Raw genomic sequence first — 15,618 nt, forward strand, 5'->3', positions numbered from 1 at the left:
AGAGAATTATGGCTGGAGTTTAGGTGGACGGTTTGGATCGGGGATTTAAGGTGAGGTTGGAAGGAATTGGGTTGGGATTTAGGTGAAAGGAGAGTTGAGTGGGACCCAAACTCTGCCGGCCACAGTGAGGAGAGCCAAGCTTCTCCTGGTTACCAAGCTGACGACCCTCCACAGGAAGCCCGGTCCCCAGGCACGTGAAACCACCTGAACAAACCCTCATCCCCCTCCCTGCCCCCAGCCCCTCCGCATCTCCCAGCGCCTCTCACAAACAAAGCAGGCACTCACTCAGAAGCAGGCACTACAGCTACACAAGATTAAGTCCCCTCCCTCCCTGCGCAGGTGGGTGGGGAGAGGGGCATGGGGGGTGGGGCTTAGCCATGGAAGCCCAGCTCCTTGTACTTGGCGGCGATGTCCTTCCGGAACAGTTCCAGGGCCTTGTTCATGGCTCCCTGGGCATCGGCACCGAAGTCCCCAGGATGCCTGCTGTGCAGAACATGGATGATGGCTTCCGAGATGAACTGCAAGGACAGGGGCAGAGGGGGGTACTGGTCACAGGCAGGACAAGCCAGGGGCCAGATGGGAATCAGCCCGAACCCATCTTCTCTTTATTCTAGGGTCGTTTATTGAGCACTTACTATCTATCAGGCATGCTGCTGAACGGCCTCCATGGATTAACTCCTTTAATCCCCACAACCCTGTGAGACAGGTACAGATGGGGAAACGGAGGCCCATCTTGGTACAGATGAGGAAAGGTCAGGCCATGGAACCACGGTCAAGGGGCTAGGTGGGCTGGCTCACCAGCTACCCTCAGCTGTGCTCAGCTCGAGGACCCAACCTCGGAGAGGAAGGGAAATACTCCTACTCCATGGTTTTATCCAGGATTTGGCACTCCGAAAATCTAGAAAGAAACTATTTCCATTTGTGTGTATTTAATTTTTGCGTGATTGCTTTAAATAGCCTTTTTGGGGTTTGGGCAGGGGGTCAGAACATCATGTTTTCTGTGCCAAGCACAGAGCTGGTACTCAGAAGTATAGGTGGGAGGGAAGGAGAGAAGGGAAGAGGAAAGGGTTCAGGCCTACGACTCAGCCCCAGGACCAACTGTGTCTTACACCAGCCTCACCTTCACTCTTTGCTTTCCCATCCACAAGGTCATTACCCGGAAAATGGACACAGGCATCTCTACAGCACGGGGCTGCTTTAGGGACTGAAAGATCTTGTGTCTGTAAGAAGCTACTGTGCTTTTTCAACAGTTCAGAAAGATTTGATGCCAATCACTACCAGGGCCTGTGGTCAAAGGGTGTCATTTTACAGAGGCCCAGACTGAGGTCACGTAGCAAGTGGACCCAGGGGATCGTGGACAAATGACAGCCAGAGCCAGGGACAGAGACAGAGAGGGCACTGCGGTTGGGTTTGCCCATTTTCTCCGGCGCCCGGGGTGCAAGTGACCAAAAGCAGGGTGGGGTTGGGTGAGCCGGGGGGAGCATGTACTGCGGGCAGCCTCAGAAGCACAAATGTCAACATCTAGTAAGCCCTGCTTGGCTCAGAAACAGGGACAGCTCCACAAACACCTGCTGCTGGGCATCGATGTGGACATGTGTTTAATTCCCTTTTAATGTCATAAACACAACAAGACGAAGTGGGGGGAGGGACTGACGTCAGCAAGCCCTGCCCACGGAGAACTCAGAGACCCAAGTTCCAGGCCCAGCTCCCTGACCTCCATGTGTGACCTCACCTGTAACATAGGGGCTCATGACCCCATTAGGTCCCCCCACTCAGTTTTCCTGAGTCAGTGGCAGAGCCACAAATACGTAGAAAATCGTGGGCTGGGGCAGCTGGCAGGTTGAGTAAAGATAGTTGCTTTTATCACCCAGCGCCCTCTGTGCCCCCTCACTCACAGGTGAGAAGGAGAAATTTCTTATGAAGAACAGAGACGAAGGTTCCATAGTGAGGGAAAGAGTAGACGTGGGGCTCTGTCTTGATTCTTTTGCAGGGATTATGCAGTAAATTAAACCTGTTTTAAGTAGACCTGGGTTCTAGTCTGCTAGCTGGTAGTGCTACCTTGGCTCTATCATTTTCCCTCTCTGAGCCGGTCTGCTCATCCCTAGAGAGGGGATCCATCATTCGAGTCATGTTGTGAACACCTCCACATGCCACTGGGGCTCAGACAGAGGAGGAGCCAGGGTCTGCCCTTGAGGAGCTCGTGTCCCAGCCAGGAGACAGCTGGGTAAAGAGACAAATTACAATACAGCCGGGCAGGCGCCATGGCAGCGGTGAGGATAAATGCCTTCGCAGTGGAGGGCTGGCAGATGGAGCAGCTGACTGCCTCAGGGGCCAGAACAGAGGCGGTGGCTTCTGAGCTGGGCCTCGGAGGATGAACAGGGATTTGCCAAGAGAAGACGGGGAGGGCAGGGACCACAGCTCATGCAGAATCTCAGAGGCAGGACCTGCTCCTCATGTCTGGGGTGCTGAGATGGGCAGGCAGGATTGTTTGTGTGTGACTTGGGGGAGCAGGTAGGGGTGCAGGGTGGTGAGGCTGAAGAGGATGGTGGTGGTGGTTGTTCGTGGGAGATGCTGTGCCACAAGGGATTAAGAGCTTGCGTTCTAGAGTACCATAGATCAGATTGTACCTCCTGACTTATAAGCTGGGTGACCTGGGGCAAGCTACTTAACCTCTCTGAGCCTTCAGTTTCCAAATCAGTAAAATGGGGATGAGAAGAGTACCTACCCGGGGAAGAGAATGCTAACTGCCTGCCCAATGTCCATTTTCTCCTTCTTCCTTGTAAGAGAACACTAGTTGTATTTGGAGTGGTAATAGGCTACATTTCCCAGCTTGCCATGCATATAGATGTGGTCTTGTAACTAACTTCTGGCCAATGAAATGTAAAAAACATTGTTGGATGAGATTTCCGGGGCTCCTTAAAAGAGAGACTTCCTCTCTTCCTCTTGCTCTGTTTGGAATATGGGCTAGACGGCTGGAGCTCCAGCAGCTATCTTGGACCACAAGTCAACTTTGAGGGTGGACACCACATGCCAAGGATGGCAACACAGAAAGAACCTGCATCCCTGGTGACTGTGGGGCTCCCATACCAGCTCTGCGCTCCCTACCTCTGAACTTCTTTTATGTGAGAGGGGAAGAAAACACTGAATGCAATTCCTAAGTTCATGGGGAAATCGTGAGAATTCCGTGCAGTGACCCAAGCAAATAGCTTATCATGGCCCATCCTAACTGGGAGCTATCATAATTATCCTTACCTTCCCTGCTGCACCAACCTGCCTGCTGCTCCCATCCCCAGGGGTGATATCCACAGGATCCTTTATCCCCCAGAACCCTACTGCTCCCTCTTGCCACATCCCCTCCTCCCACTGGGTCTAGACATAGGACTCGAAGCTCAGGCTCTCCCCAGCCCACCCAACTTCTCAGCCCATCACAGGGTGTTCAAACCAACTGCTTATGCCTCTGACACCTGAGGCTTTCTCTCTTCATCTGTAAAGATGTAGGAACTAATAATTCCCACCCGGAATTGAGCCCCAGTTGCTGAACTCCTGCCAACGAGACCTGTATGTCTCCGACTCCCAGTGTCACAGGGGTTAGGAGCTGGGGTTCTGGAGGAATAGAGACCTAGTCTGAATCCTGGTTCTGCCACTTGCTGCTTCTGTGACCAGGGACAAGCTACTTAACCTTTCTGTGCCTCAGTTTCCTCATCTGTCGAGTGGGTGTGATAATGGTACCTACCTGTGGAGACAATGCAAGTTGTGCATCCCATATCCACTTCCTCCTTGGTAACAAGATACTAATTTGAGGGAGAAATATGTTGACTCTCAATGACCCAGGAGGAAGGTAAAGTGGGTGGCAGCCCACTTTACAGATGAGGAAACGGGGGAACAAAGAGGAACGACATAGGTCACCCAGCAAGTTACTGGCTGAGCTGGGACTTGAACCCAAACCTCATGCCCTTGAGGCCTCTCCTTCCATCCTCCCAGCCGCCCCCGTCCCCGCCACCCACCTCCAGGTACTTGATGGGAATCTTGTGCTTGGTGGCATGCGACTGGGCCAGGGGCTTCAGCTCCGCGTCATGATGCCCCTTCTTCTTGAGGATGCCCCCCAGGGCGGTGAGCACGGTGTTGCCATGCTTCTTCAGATCCTCAGAGGCCTTCATCTCAGCCTCTGTCTTCAGGTGCCTGAACTTGTCAAATTTCTCCAGGGTCTCGGGATGACCCTTAAAGAGCCTGTGGGCACACGGAGGGCTGGAGTCAGATGCAGGGATCTGGAGGTGGCCAGACCTGAGTTCAAGCCCACGCTCTCCCAGTTCCCAGCTATGTGACCTTGGGTAACTCACTTCACCTCTCTGTGCCTCAGTCTCATCCAAGGAATGGAGATAACAAGTCCCTCCCTATAGAAGCGTGAGGATTAAATGAGATAGTATATTCTGAGAGCCACACAAGAAGTGTATAAATGCTTCCTATTATTAAATATTTTTATCATCATCTTTTCCTTCTTCATTGTTACAGTGAAAGGCAGGAAAGAAAGACATCTCTGCGTTGCACCCGGCTTCACCCCCATTTCCTCTAAGCTGTTGGGAGCATAGATGACTAAATGGCGTCACAGTGGAGCAGGGAAAATGGGGAGCAATGGGGCCAAAGGACCTGGATTTGCTGAGCACCCACTGTGTGCCAGGCCCGTGCTAGGCTCTGCACCTGCGCTTCCCCTTAGGGACATATTATTCCCACTTTACAGATGAGAGAACAGAGGCTAAGAAGTGTGAAGTCCTAGCTCAATATTACACGGCCGGGGTGCCGAAGAGCCAGACTGAAATCAGGTCTGAGTGACTCAAAAAGTAGCCCATGCAGGGGACCATCTCTGCAGCTTCCTGCCTGGGGATCGCCCTTTGACTTCTTAAATACTTCTGGCTCCAGGAGACTCACTACTACCTGTGAGAGCCATTCCAGTCTGAGCTCAGAAACCTTAGAAGGCTCTTGCTTATTTTGCTCTGACTCCTTGCACCACCCTGGCCCCTCACAGTACCGATGGTGAGGGTCCCTGGTGGGAGCCACCGCTAAAGACCAGGTCCCCGCTCCTGCCAGGGTCCCAGTGAGCTGGCCACAGTGATCTGAGCAGCCACCTGTCACCTTGGACCTCAGTCTTTCCTGCTGAGGAAAGGTGGAGGTTAGTTAAAGGGAGTCATACCTGCCACCTGGGCGGGAGTGATTTTCCCCATTTCACTCACAGGCAAACGGAAGACCACAGAGGTAGGTGAGTTGCCCAGAGTCACGTGTCTGGTCAGTGGCAGAGCCCAGACACAAACCCGCATGAATGGTTCCATAACTCACGCTCTCTCCTTTGTGTCGCACCCTGAAACCTCTGCAGGAGTGACCCTGTCTGCCCTGACTCCCCCTTCTCCTGTCTAATGGCTTCAGTTCTTTTAAAGGTTCCTCTTTTGTAGCTTCCTGGTTTTGCGACATGCTTAAACCTAACTGTGAACACACTCCAGTGTGCACAAGTATCTCATGGCACACACCCATACTCACAGGTGCGTGCACACACACACGCATGCACGACGTAGCACGGACGGGAAGCGCTCCCTTTCCCAGGGGGCGTATCCCTCCCGCTTCCCCAGAACACCCAGGGCTGTCCACAGCCATGCCCAATGTCACCACTTCATCTAGGGCCCCAGCCAAACCTTGTACATCACTGACAGCTCATCCCTGGCACCTTTCACGCAAGGGTCCCTGGGCTCCTGACTATTATTATCTGGTGACAATGATCCTTGAACTCCTGCCTGACAGATACAAGACCCAGAACCCACAGGCGAAGGCCTGAGGTCGGGACACTGGAGGAAGACTGTCTGGGGCAGAAGAGGGCCAAGGACCTGGGACCCAAGGCGGCCAGGGATCTCAAACATTTTGGGAGTTCCCTGGATGTCTGGGAGAAAGACTTCGGCATTGAGAATTATGGAAGCTGAGCTCTGGCCCCAGCTCTGCCTCCGATGTGCTGTGTGACCTTGAAGAAGTCACTCAGTTTCTCTGGGTCTTGGCGTAACTACCTGTAAACCAAAAGCGTTGGTCTGGCTGATTTCTCAGCCTCCAAGTTCTAAGCCTTGACCTCCACCTCACCCTCCACTCTCAGTACCTGCCAGCCAGAGAGAGAGCCGGGTTTGCTTTAAACAGGGCAGAAAAATTGGGCTCAGGAGCGCCCACCAGATCATCCTGGCACCACACAGTCGCCTCCCCCCATTGACCCCAAGTCCTGCAGCTGGGAGCCGCCAGGGCAGCCACAGGAGGCCATACCTGGACGTTTGTGACAGCAATTGCCCAGAAAATGAGCAGATGGCAGGCCCTCGCCCTGTAGACATGGGTGGAGGGCTTTTCTCCAGCATTTCAGAAGGGCTCACTTGCCTTGTGTTTTCATCCTCCATCCTATCATCAACCTGCCTAGTTTATCACAGGCCTGCTGGCAAGTCAGAGGGAAAGGAGGCCATCTCCCAGCTGTTCTCTGAGCTGAGGCCCAATCAGACACCCACACGGAAGACCTAGGACTCTCCCAGGCCTGCACAAACCCTTCTCTGCTCCAGAGCCCAAGGACAAGATGAGGATGGGAATTCATCTCCAGTGTGTCAAGACTGCAGCACGATGTAGCGTAGGGGTCGAGAGCAGGTGCACTGATCCAAGTTGGCTGGATTTGAACTCCAGCTGTGGGACTTTGGGCAAGTTACTTAACCTCTCTGTTAAATGTAGTGATCATGATAATATCTACCTCATAAGGTTGCTGTGAGGCTTAAGTGAGTAAATATATGTGAAACACTTAACACAGGGCCTAGCAATCACTGCGTACTGTATATATATATAAATATTTGCTGTCCTCTTTACCACCTCTAGCACCATGGTCACCATTACCATCCTTTCCTCCATCATCATCACCATTGTTAGGATTGGGAATTTTTGGTCCTGTCTGTAGCGGCCATTGGTTGGCTGGGACTCTTGGGCCGTGTCTCCTCCCAGCAACATGAGACGTATTGGCCACCAGCAGTGGCTTTCAAACTTTCCATGGCCTCAAAATCCTTTGTTCAAATGCAAAAATAAGTAAAGCAGAAAAGATTTGGGGAACGGAAGGAAAGGCAGGGGCCTGAAGCCCTCTCAGCAGCCTCCACCCTCCCGAAGCCCCCCTTTCCTGGAGCCAGACTCTCCAACTGACCTGCCAGCTATTATGTTCTAGAACATAATGGTCACATACTTGGAGTGAAGCCCTCAGTGTTTTATTAACAGACTCAGCTGAACAGAACTTGCCCTCTTTTATAATCAGAGGAGTGGGAGAAATGACCTTTTCTAGATGAGTAAGAAAGCCCAGGTTCAGCATCTGGAACAGAACCAAAAGGTCAGATCTTAAAGGGGCACTTTCAGCCCTAGGAGTTAGCAGCCCCTTCTCCTTGACTCCATATCCCAAACACTAAGAGGGCAGAACCAGTTGGCGTGGTTTCTGCATGTCCTACAGCCTAAGACGTAACGGGCTGTTGGGCTCTCTGGGGCCTGCCAGGGGCCAGCAGTCTCCAGCATCATGTCTCGTCCCTGGCGCCTGGCCCCAGGCAGTTCTCTCTGATCCACCCTGGGAAAGGAGGAGATGTTTCCCCGTGACTCAATACCCCAAGTCTCCTTCAAGACATCCAAGTCACTGACTTAGGGCTGGCAGCCCCCAGATCACCTGGGAAAGACTCTTGCTCAGCAAAATGGTCTCCCACCCCAGCTACCCGGCCTCCTCTCCAAAAGTAAGGTAGGATCATGGACTCAGAGAATGCCAGGGCATGAGAGCAGGCAGGGATCTCAGAGACAGCGGCAGGCAATCCCTCCTCTCAGCAAATAGGGAAATGGGACCCAGAGAGGACTGGTGACTTGTCCAAGGTCACACAGCAAATGGATGGCTGAGGAGTTGATGTCAACTTTGGGGGAGACTTTTGTCCAATCAGGCAGGACCTGTTGCAGCCCAAGGAGCCAACCGACAGAGACACAAGAGGAGAAAGACATAAAGGAACACCCCAAGATGCCAGTTAGATTCAACAGAGAACTTGACTGTCCTCTCTCAAGTGTTTCTGGCATGGACCATTAAGGGCTCAAACTCCAGATAACAGGGCTTATAGGACTGGGCATTCTCCCCAGATTTGGGAGCTGGAGATGGGTGAAACCTGAGGGAGGCTGAAAGGGCAACTAAGTGGGAGAGGATAATCTACTCTGGCTCATAAACAAGGAGAAATTCTTCTGTAAATTAAAGTGTGAAAGCCAATCCGTTCACTGGTGGTAACTGGGGCCCACCTTCTCCCACATGCAGAAATATTGATGTACCTACATCCCATTAGGCTTTTGACCTGTGCTGCCCAGAGCATGAGAAAGGGCCAGGAGGAGGGGAGAGCCCATCACCATTTGGGGAGGAAGGCAACTGGGACATGAGATTCTATTTACAAGCCACAAGCCATTTTCTACTTAAAAATCTCAGAAGTTTGTGGGGGGGGGTTGTTTGTTTATTCAGGAAGCCCTTGCTACAGAAGGCAAGATGTGCTTGGAGACTATCCTGAGCCCTCAAATTCAAGACATACTCAACATCAAAAGTCACTAATGGGTCTCTGTCTTCTGTTTACTAATTATGATTCTTTAAAGGGCCCAAGTCTAAGCTTCGTCTATAATAGTTACTAACATCTTCTGGGGCTCACTCTATGCCAGGAATTAGGCTGCGCCCCCTACAGGCATCATCTTATTTCATTCTTATTTCCACTCTATAACGTATATATTAGGATTTCCACCCATTTTATTTATTTATTTATTTATTTTGCAGTAGGCGGGCCTCTCACTGTTGTGACCTCTGCCGTTGCGGAACACAGGCTCTGGACGCGCAGGCTCAGTGGCCACGGCTCACGGGCCCAGCCGCTCCGCGGTATGTGGGATCTTCCCGGACCGGGGCACGAACCCGTGTCCCCTGCATCGGCAGGCGGACTCTCAACCACTGTGCCACCAGGGAAGCCCCCACCCATTTTATAGGAGAAGAAATTGAGGCTCAGAGAAGTTGTGTACCTTCTTAAAGGTCACACAGCTTCTCGGTGGCAGAGCCAGCTCTAGAACTACATACCTCATGTTGAAAGCCATGTCTTAGCCTTGACATTTTATAGACTTTAATGGACTTGTGACTCTGGGGTCATCCTTCCCTTCTCAGGTCCTTTTTGTCCTCATCCACTAGGTGAGGTGAGACAGATCTCTCAGATTTTTCTTGTTAATTCTGTCTATAATTCTAGGATACCACTTAGTGGGCTCTAGGCATCCAGGATTTGATTGTCAAGCTCCTTCCAGCTGCTAGCATAGGTGTGAGATGGATCCCCTTTCCTTTCCTGACTCCAATCTCTGACACATAAAAGCAAAGGAGAACCAAATAAGAATTTTAACAAAGTCAACTAACGCAGCCAGCTGGTCAACCCCGGGCAACCGTTCCACCTTGCAGGCGAACATTCTTGATCTTTGGGAGGGAGGGAGGGGATAGGGGCAATGGGGTTTCTTCCTTTTACCTGATGAGGACGTCCTGCCCATGGCCTGCAAGATCAGCCTCCACCTTCCCCCAGACATTCAGTACCAGCTGCCATTCTCCTTCGCTGAGCCCCATGGCACAGTCTGAAGAAGAGAAGAAGAGCAAGGGTAGGCTGACTGGGTATCCTGGCTCCAACCGCTGGGGTTTGAGGCTGCCTGGCCCTAAAGGGATTTTATACCTTCCCGGATGCTTGACAGAGATCACTTGACACCTCACTCACTCTCTCCCCCCCCCCTTGCAACCCCCCCCTTTCATGCAGGGGTCTAATCTTTTCATTTCTCTAGCCCTCACATGGAAGCTATTTTGAGGCAGGTGCCATTGGGGGGTGGTAGGACAACTCAGGCCTCAGGTTGGTGGGGGGAGGAGCTGTGTGTGTGGAAAGAGTGGGGAGGAGGTTGGGTCACTCTCTGGACTCTCGAAGGCCAACAGAAAGGGCATGACCAAGGCTGATGCCAATGGCCTGAAACCCAACTCCCCCTGCTGTCAGCCATCCCAAGAGGACCTGTCATGTTTATTAGCCAGGGCAGCTGTCACCCTGGCTGGCCCCGGGACTGTCCTGGCCCTTAGCAGTTGCTTTGTCCACCTTCTGCCCACTTTGCCAGAGTGCCCTCACCCATCAGGGTGGTGGGAAGGGGCTAGATGGTTTCCTTGCTTATAGCTGGGTGGACCCAGGCAGATCCATAACCTCTTGGAGTCTGCATTTTCCCACTCCACCCAGAAAACTCCTGGCTTCACGGTCTTGCTCACATATTTCTCTCTGAAAAGTTTCTCTGGGGCTTCCCTGGTGGCGCAGTGGTTGGGGGTCCACCTGCCGATGCAGGGGACACGGGTTCGTGCCCTGGTCCGGGAAGATCCCACATGCCGCAGAGCGGCTGGGCCCGTGAGCCGTGGCCGCTGAGCCTGCGCGTCCGGAGCCTGTGCTCCGCAACGGGAGAGGCCACAGCAGTGAGAGGCCTGCGTACCGCAAAAAAAAAGTTTCTCTGGATACACCCCTCAAGGTCCACTTCACTGCTTGCCCTTTCCACTGATCTGTGTGTGCTCCTGCGGTACTCCTCACCCCGTTGCATCATATTTCTTTGTTTCCATGCTGGCCCCTCCATTAGTATCAAAGCAGCCGATACTCACAGAGACTTTGCTGGGTGCCAGGCCCTATTCCAAGCACTTTACATTCGGTAACTCGTTTAGGCCCCCAACAGCCCTATATGATAAATATGGACATTACCACCATCTCATGGAGGGAAGTTAGGGAAATCTGCCATGGTCGCACAGCTAGTTGTTGGAAGAGTTGGGATTTGAACTCAGGAGTTCAGGCCCCCAAATCCATGCTCCTGAACACCCTACTTTGATTTTCACATGGTCAGGGGCTTTGTTTTATTCATCTGTGTATTTCTTGGACCTTGCACAGCGCTGTGTACCACATTTGAACTGAATAAATGTTCATTGAATAAAAAGATGGCTGGCCTTGCAAGGAAGGCAAGTGGAGGATGATCGGCCTTTATTTTATATCCATCCATCATCCATCCATCGTCCATTCATCCACCCACCCATCATCCATCCATCCATCCATCCATCCATCCATCATCATTCCTCCATCCATCCAACACACAGTTATAGAGTACCTACTGTGTGTCAGAAACTGTGCTACATGCTGAGGACACAAAACCAGATAAAACACATCCTGATGTTCAAGAAACTCAGTCCCCTAGGGAAGATAAGTAAGAGGAACAAAATTACAGTACAGTTTATTTAGTGCTATGATCAAGGTTTACACAGAACGTTACAGCTTACAAAGTGCCTCCTTGGGCAGGATTATATCTAATCTTCCCAATGACCCTGCGAGGTAGCAAGCATCACCCCATTTTACAGCCGTGGACCACAAGGCTCAGAAAGGATAAGCAGGTGTCCTGGCCATCCTGGGTCTGTACTGGACTTGTCAGTTATGGCTGCCCCATGTATGCAGCCCTTTCTAAAGATAACTGCCCTGCCCCAGCGCCTGCAGTCATGTCCGCTCTCCAAGCCTGTTGCTAGGCACAGCGGATTGGACCAGGACTGGGACCTAACCCGAGGCAGTCAATGGCAGGGTTCTGCCAAACAGCCAATGTCTATTAACTACAGCAGTCAGATCCCTGGCGAGAATTGGCTAGGTGGTAGGAAACGCAGGGTCAAAGAGGGTTTCGTGGCCAACACTGGGTAAGACCCCCAAACTTGGGTAAGACCCGTGTGCAGCCTTGGGTCTCCATTCTGACTGCTGAAAAGCTCACTCCAATTGCAGTTTGAGGATTACCATCAGCTACCACTCCTGTGTGACCCCCTGTGTATCCTTGAATGGGACCAATTTATTTACCGAGTCAGCTGATTCCTAACAACCAAAAGGGCCAGAGGCACACAGGCCCCTTCCTGACAATGCGCCACACTGAGGCCCCGTGTTAACCCAGGACACCGAGCCGGTGAGCCTCAGGGGCCGTGAAGCCTTCACAGTGGAAGGTTCAGCAGCAAGATGAGCAGCTAAAATGCCATAGGGGTTTTCTGGGGGGCTAGTGTTCGTTCATTTGTTCATTCACCGGCCTGGTATGGAGGGCCTACTCTGTGCCAGGCCCAGGATCAAAGGAAAAGGCAACTCTGAGAGATACTGCCGAGGGCTCAGCTCCTACTTCTGGCCCTTTGCTGGAGGGTGAGCCCAGCAGCGTGGGAGGGGAGGGCAGAAGGAAGAGAGGCAGCACATTGCCCCTGGCCTGGGCTGGCCACTTGGGGCCCATCGGTGACACCCCTAAGAGAATCAGCATCGCTAGCTTCTGATTTACGTCCTCAGCCCTGGCAGTGCCGTTTTCAAACACCCTCTGGCCGGTGCTCTCTTGAGAACCTCGGAGCATCCCCGAGGGGCTGGCAGGGCAGGGTCGATCATTATCCCACCTGGCTATACAGAAACGAAGGCCTGGAGACGTTATGCACCCACCCGAGGCTGGTGAATGGCAGAGCTGGAATCCACAGCCCTCGTCCCGTCTCTAGCCCCCCGAGTTGTCTGGAAACTGCCCGAGTACTTAAAATCTCATCAACTCTACCAGCGCTAAAGTGTTTAATATGAAGCTGTCACCTCCTTGGCAGGCGCCCCCATTAACTGGCAAGTTCATGGAAACCTGTGGCTTTGAAGTTGATGAACCTTTTCAAGTTTTACCTTTTAAGTTAATAGGAAGGAACCAACATTTGTTTGTACTTACACATCTCTACAACAGAACTGGCGGTACCTAGGAGTTTGCTATGGCTACCTGCTGTCGCCAGCTTTGTTTAGGAGCTATAATTATCCCTGTGACAGCCTTCAAACTGCCGGGCCAGGGAAACTGGAAAGTCACAGGATAGGAAAGCCAGGCTGTCTGTGGGTACAAAACTTTCTGCAGCCTTACACACTCCCGTCACGTACATGTGCACAGGCGTGCACACACACAGGTGGGTTAGTCTGACACCCAGTGGGGCAGGACTGGATCGCACCAAGTGACACCTGCCCCCTCCTCTTTTTCCCTTTCATATCACAGAATCCTATGAATGGGAAAATCTGAGCCTTGCAGACTCATCCTCAAGTCTTCAAATTCTGGACACTTGAGATTCCAGAGTTACAATTCTAGAGGGCCGAAGTCTTCAACTTTCACCACTCTGAACACTTAGATTCTAGGTTCCAGAGTCAGAAAGCTAGAGGAAGAGAAATCTAGAATGATAGGGCCGCGGGATCTTGGAGCTAACAGAGGCCTTCAATAGTGTCCTGTCCAAGTTCCCACTAAATGCAGGAATTCTCCCTACAGATCATCATCTAGCATCCGCTTGAATACTCCTAAGAGCAGTGAGCTCACTACCTAAAGCTTTAAAGAGGCTTCTTTTTTTTTTTTTTTTTTTGCTGTGCGCGGGCCTCTCACTGCTGTGGCCTCTCCCTTGTGGAGCACAGGCTCCGGACGCGCAGGCCCAGCGGCCATGGCTCACGGGCGCAGCCACTCCGCGGCACGTGGGATCTTCCCGGACCGGGGCGCGAACCCACGTCCCCTGCATCGGCAGGCAGACTCTCAACCACTGTGCCACCAGGGAAGCCCTAAAGAGGCTTCTTTATATCAGACCGAAATATGCCTTCCTGTCACGCTCAGTCCCTTGTCCTGGCTCTGGTGCTCCTTCGGGATAGGGAGGAACAGTCGAGGGAAGCTTCAGGCTCACCTCAGACTTTTCCTGTCCAGACCACACATCCCAGGGCTTTCACTGAGCACCCTTGGCTGGCAAGGTCAGCCACGAGCCTGTTTGGTGGGAAAAGGCCCCTTCTGCATGTTCAGTATCTGGCGACTCTCACCTCTCGTCGCTCACATACACAGAAAGAACTCTCTAGCAAGGGGCTTCCAGTGCCCCTCTGCACGGGTTTGAGTCCCCAGGTGACTGAGCACCAGGCCCTCTCTTTCAAAGGTCACAAGTCCAGTCTGGGTGACCTGGGAATTTGTGAGCCCTTATGCAGCCAACAACTCCCTCCAGTGAATCGGGGGTTGGGGGGTGTTACACTTTAAGGCTCCACCGTAAGGACCAAAAATGGAAAGAAAGAGCATTTTGGGTCTTCAAAGCTGCAGGTCCCCTCAGCCTTGGCCACCCTCCTTCCTCCTCCTCCCAGGAGCTGCCCCTTTGGAGGTCAGCCTGGGCAATGCTTCCCTCCCCCACACCACCACCCCTACCCGCCCCCCTATCCGCCCCACCCCCCACCTCGGCTTGCTCTTTCCTGGAAGAGTCTGCCTCCTGGACCAGTGCCAGGCCTGACTCAGAGCAGGGCTGTGGCCTGGAGCCTGCAGGACCTGCTAAGGTCATTGACGGAGCAGTAGGACCCCCAAGCTGGTCCCCAGAATCTACTTGGGCTCACTGCCCGCTCCCCCCAGCCCCCAGCAGCCATTGTACTGACCATGTCTCCCCTTCTGCCCAGCTGTCCTCCTGGAGCCTCCAGCCAAGCAGTGGGCTGGGGGCGGGGAGAGGTGTCACAGCAGCTGGGAAGACTCACGGGGAGCTAAAAATACAGTTTATATGGCAAGGCTCCTCCTCTCCCTGGAGGCCCAGAGGGGCTTATTGGACGAGGGCTCTCAGGGACACCAGGATCCCAATATTCCGGTCAACAGGTGTGGCCCAGGGGCACCAGCCTCCCTTCCCCTCCCCCGCTCTCCAGCCTCTGAGGCTTGGAGTCACTTCTCCAGCCCCACCTTCCACCTGTCACCTGGGCGAGCCAACCTCACCTCCACAGTCCCCTCCCTCATCAGTCCTCCCTCCCTCCTCCCTGGCCCATCTCATGGAAACAGCTGCGCCTCCAGGAATCCGACCCCATCACCGCATGCCACCCCTTTCCCAGCAGGTGTGCCCTCCCCCCCCACCCACCTTGGCTCCAACATGGATGCAGCCTTCTCCTCTCTCTCTGCTTTGGGGTGCGGCTCCCCATTTCTACCCTGTGAGCTTCCTCAGAGGCAGGAATGTAAAAGCCACGAACACACAGCCCTTACTGCCCCTCACAGCAGCCCTTTTCAACAGACACTTTTAAAAAATTTGAAGTATAGTTGATTTACAATGTTTCAGGGTAGACACGGGTTCTTTTTGAATTTTATTTTATTTTTTTATACAGCAGGTTCTTATTAGGTATCTATTTTATACATATTAGTGTATATATGTCAATCCCAATCTCAGGGTAGACACTTTTATAAACGCCGCTTTTCACAAGAGGAAACTAAGTCACAGAGAGGTTTAGTTGTCCAAGGTCACACAGCTGGGAAACGGCCAAGCACGAAATTCGAAATCAGGCAGTCTGGTTTCAGAGTATGTGCTTCACAGGTAGGACCTGGTCTAACTTTAGATTCTTCCTCTTCCCCCTTTCACGTTTTTTGCCAGCCTCTAGCAAAGGGCTAGGTCGATAAGCTCTCTGAATTGTTTATTCTATTGAACTGAGTCCATCCAGGCTCCTGGCTTCCTGGAGGTGAAGGCAAAGACAGTGTGCTGGGAGGCTGACAATTGGGGTGCTCTGCTGCCATCTAGTGGCGGCGAGGAGAAAAGCCTCCACCCCTGGTTCCGCC

At 52.7% G+C, this 15,618-nt stretch overlaps 1 protein-coding gene across 2 annotated transcripts; it reads right to left on the minus strand.

Annotated features, from left to right (window-relative positions):
• Window positions 1-242: 242 nt before the first annotated feature.
• Window positions 243-14,537, minus strand: MB (myoglobin). 2 transcript variants are annotated; one of them, XM_029205573.1, is made up of 4 exons: window positions 14,469-14,537; window positions 9,537-9,639; window positions 4,005-4,227; window positions 243-518 (listed from the first exon to the last, which is right to left on the minus strand). In XM_029205573.1, exons 2-4 carry the CDS (start codon window positions 9,629-9,631, stop codon window positions 372-374), a joined length of 465 nt encoding a protein of 154 aa, XP_029061406.1. In that variant the 5' UTR covers window positions 9,632-9,639; window positions 14,469-14,537; the 3' UTR covers window positions 243-371. The 2 variants fall into 2 exon arrangements, with proteins under 2 accessions (XP_029061406.1, XP_029061405.1); XM_029205572.1 differs by lacking the exon at window positions 14,469-14,537 and adding an exon at window positions 9,735-9,876.
• Window positions 14,538-15,618: the final 1,081 nt, after the last annotated feature.

The sequence above is a fragment of the Monodon monoceros genome, unplaced genomic scaffold (assembly GCF_005190385.1).
Source record: "Monodon monoceros isolate NGI ecotype Baffin Bay Population unplaced genomic scaffold, NGI_Narwhal_1 Super_Scaffold_6, whole genome shotgun sequence".
NCBI lineage: Eukaryota > Metazoa > Chordata > Mammalia > Artiodactyla > Monodontidae > Monodon > Monodon monoceros.